The 2434-nt window shown below is 36.3% G+C and overlaps 1 protein-coding gene across 1 annotated transcript in view; it reads left to right on the top strand.

The window, feature by feature from the left end:
- The first annotated feature begins 250 nt into the window (after positions 1 to 250).
- LOC111491726 (auxin response factor 19-like) overlaps positions 251 to 2434 on the top strand; it is an 8312-nt gene continuing 6128 nt past the window's right edge. Inside the window, exons 1-2 of the mRNA XM_023140728.1 lie at positions 251 to 910; positions 1833 to 1951. Of these exons, the coding sequence (XP_022996496.1) occupies positions 862 to 910; positions 1833 to 1951 (168 nt within the window). The 5' untranslated portion in view covers positions 251 to 861. The remainder of the gene's footprint in view (positions 911 to 1832; positions 1952 to 2434) is intronic.

Raw genomic sequence — 2434 nt, 5'->3', positions numbered from 1 at the left:
AATGAAACTTAGCAAGGAAGGGGCAAGCAATTAATAACATGGAGATAGTGATGGTCAAGAAAATGGTCAAAATTAGCACATGATGCTGTCTACTTAAAATCTTTTTTATTTTTATTTATTTATTTCTTTACATAGTTCAGTGGGTTTGTTGATTATGATGGAAGGGCATTTCGGGGATTAATCAAACAGTGTTTATACAAAGATTAACCATGATTAAGGTGTGAATTAGAAACCCAAAACAAATAATAATAATGATAACAAAAGAGGGAGATGCAGAGTACAAGAGGTCGCCATTTTCAAGGACCCAGAAGGAAAGCAAGATGAAGCAGAGCCTTAAACAAAGCGAACCAGTAGAGAGAGAAAGGGTTTGTTTAATCTGAAGGAGAGAGAGAGAGAGAGAGAGAGAGAGAGAGAGAAAGAAAGCTCTGTTCTGTGTTTTGTGTGTTTGAGAGAAGAAGTTGTCTGGAGATTGTAGGGGAAGATAGGGAACACTGCTTCAGCATTTGGTCTCTCTCTAACTCAGCAAAACCAAACCATTTCTTTTCTTCTTTGTCCATTTGCTTTTCCGGCGACTTTGCCGGAATCCCTCCCCGGGGTTCCACCGTTGTTCACCTCCTTCTTCTTCTTCTACGCCATCGTCTTTATTTTTTCTTTCACTCTTTTTTGGTTTAGGGTGGCTGATCGGTCAGTAAAGCTGACTTTTCCCGCAACTTTTGGTTTTTCGATCTGTTTTTTTTTTTAAGCTACTGGAAGTTTAAGTTTCGTTTCGCCGGAGAAGATGAACCAGTGAGTTTTCTGTGGGTGGTTTTTCTTTTACATCTAATTCAATAGCCTGTGGAACTTGGCGTACGGCGGAAAGCAATGAAGACGCCGGCGAATGGTGCCGCCGCCGTGCCTAATTCTAGCGAAGGTACTCTTTCTCTCTCTTAATTTATCTCTCTGAAAGAAATCACAGAACATCAATGAATCACACAGTGAAATTCGTAAATCAAATCTTCTTCTTCCTCGGTTCCATCTCTAGCTTAATCTCATTGAGCTCAGAGAAATTGGGAAATTCTTCTCAAAACCCTTGGAAACCATAAAAAGCTTTCAGAAATTCAGTCTCGTGCTTAATTTTCAATTCTATGAACCATGGAGATTAGGTATTTTTTTGCCAAAATCTCCACGAAATTCTATGGAACTCTTCAAAACTTACTCGCTACAGTTCGACAAACCAGAGAGATTATGCTGTTTTCCCCAAAACCTTCAAGAACTCACTCCTGTCGATTCAATCTCGAGCTTAATTTTAATCGAACTCTCATGAATTAAATTAGCTTTCTACAGTTCGTTAAACGTGAGAGATTAGGAATTTTCCGAAACTTCAAAAAACTCCTGTGGATTCAATCTGGAGCTTCATTTCTATCGAACTTTCATAAATTAACTTGTTCGAATCCAATAAAACAGCGAGATAAGGAATTTTTTTCTAAACCTTCCAAAACTCCCGTAAATTCCACCTCCAGCTTAATTTCAATCAAATTCTAACAAATTTACTTGCTAAAGTCCGAAGAACTACAAGGATTAACAATTTCTTTTCAAAACCTTCCTAAATCCTCTCTCGATCTTCATTCCGACAAAACTCTCACAAATCTTCTTGCTACAGCCCTAAATATCAAATAAACCACCAATTTCGTAACAAAACCGTCAAAAACCTCCAAAAACCACGATAATTCCATCAATTCCTCCGATCATTATCCCTAGGAACAAACAGGAAAAGAAAAAACTAAACCAATCGATTACAGCATCTGACATACCGTAAAAGAATGAATGAGCAACTGACAAATGGTGAGTTGCAGGTGGATTGGAGAAGAAGATCATAAATCCGGAGTTATGGCAAGCGTGCGCCGGTCCACTGGCGAACCTACCACCGGCCGGTTACCACGTAGTGTATTTTCCTCAAGGCCACAGCGAACAGGTGGGCCGCTACGGCGGCGGCGGCGGCGGCGCCTTTCTCTTATTTCTCCCCTTTTTACTGTACACTCATAGCCATTATTTTGCTATTATGCGCCGCTTTTGAATGTTGCTTTTTACTGTTATTTGTTTGTTAATATTGTTATTATCTGCTTCATTTAACCATTGGAATTTCTCCTTTTACAACTTTAATTTATACATGGGATTAATTATTGTCCTATGTCCTTAGCATTTATGAATATTATTTTTATTTTTATTTTTTTTGTCGTTCAGATTTAAATTAAATAAATTCTATTTTTCTCCTTATTCCTTTTATTTAGAAAATCATCTCTTTAATATTTTTGGCCTGGTTCTTTATATTATTAGAATATTCATTATATATATATATATATTTTTTTTTTAATTTTTATAAAATAAAGTAAGATTAAATAAAAAAAGGTTAATCAGAATATTGACTATTTTGTGTTTTTTTTTTTTTTTTTTTTAA

The sequence above is a fragment of the Cucurbita maxima genome, unplaced genomic scaffold, assembly GCF_002738345.1.
Source record: "Cucurbita maxima cultivar Rimu unplaced genomic scaffold, Cmax_1.0 Cma_Scf00017, whole genome shotgun sequence".
Lineage (NCBI taxonomy): Eukaryota > Viridiplantae > Streptophyta > Magnoliopsida > Cucurbitales > Cucurbitaceae > Cucurbita > Cucurbita maxima.
This window is presented reverse-complemented; position numbering and strand designations above follow the sequence as displayed.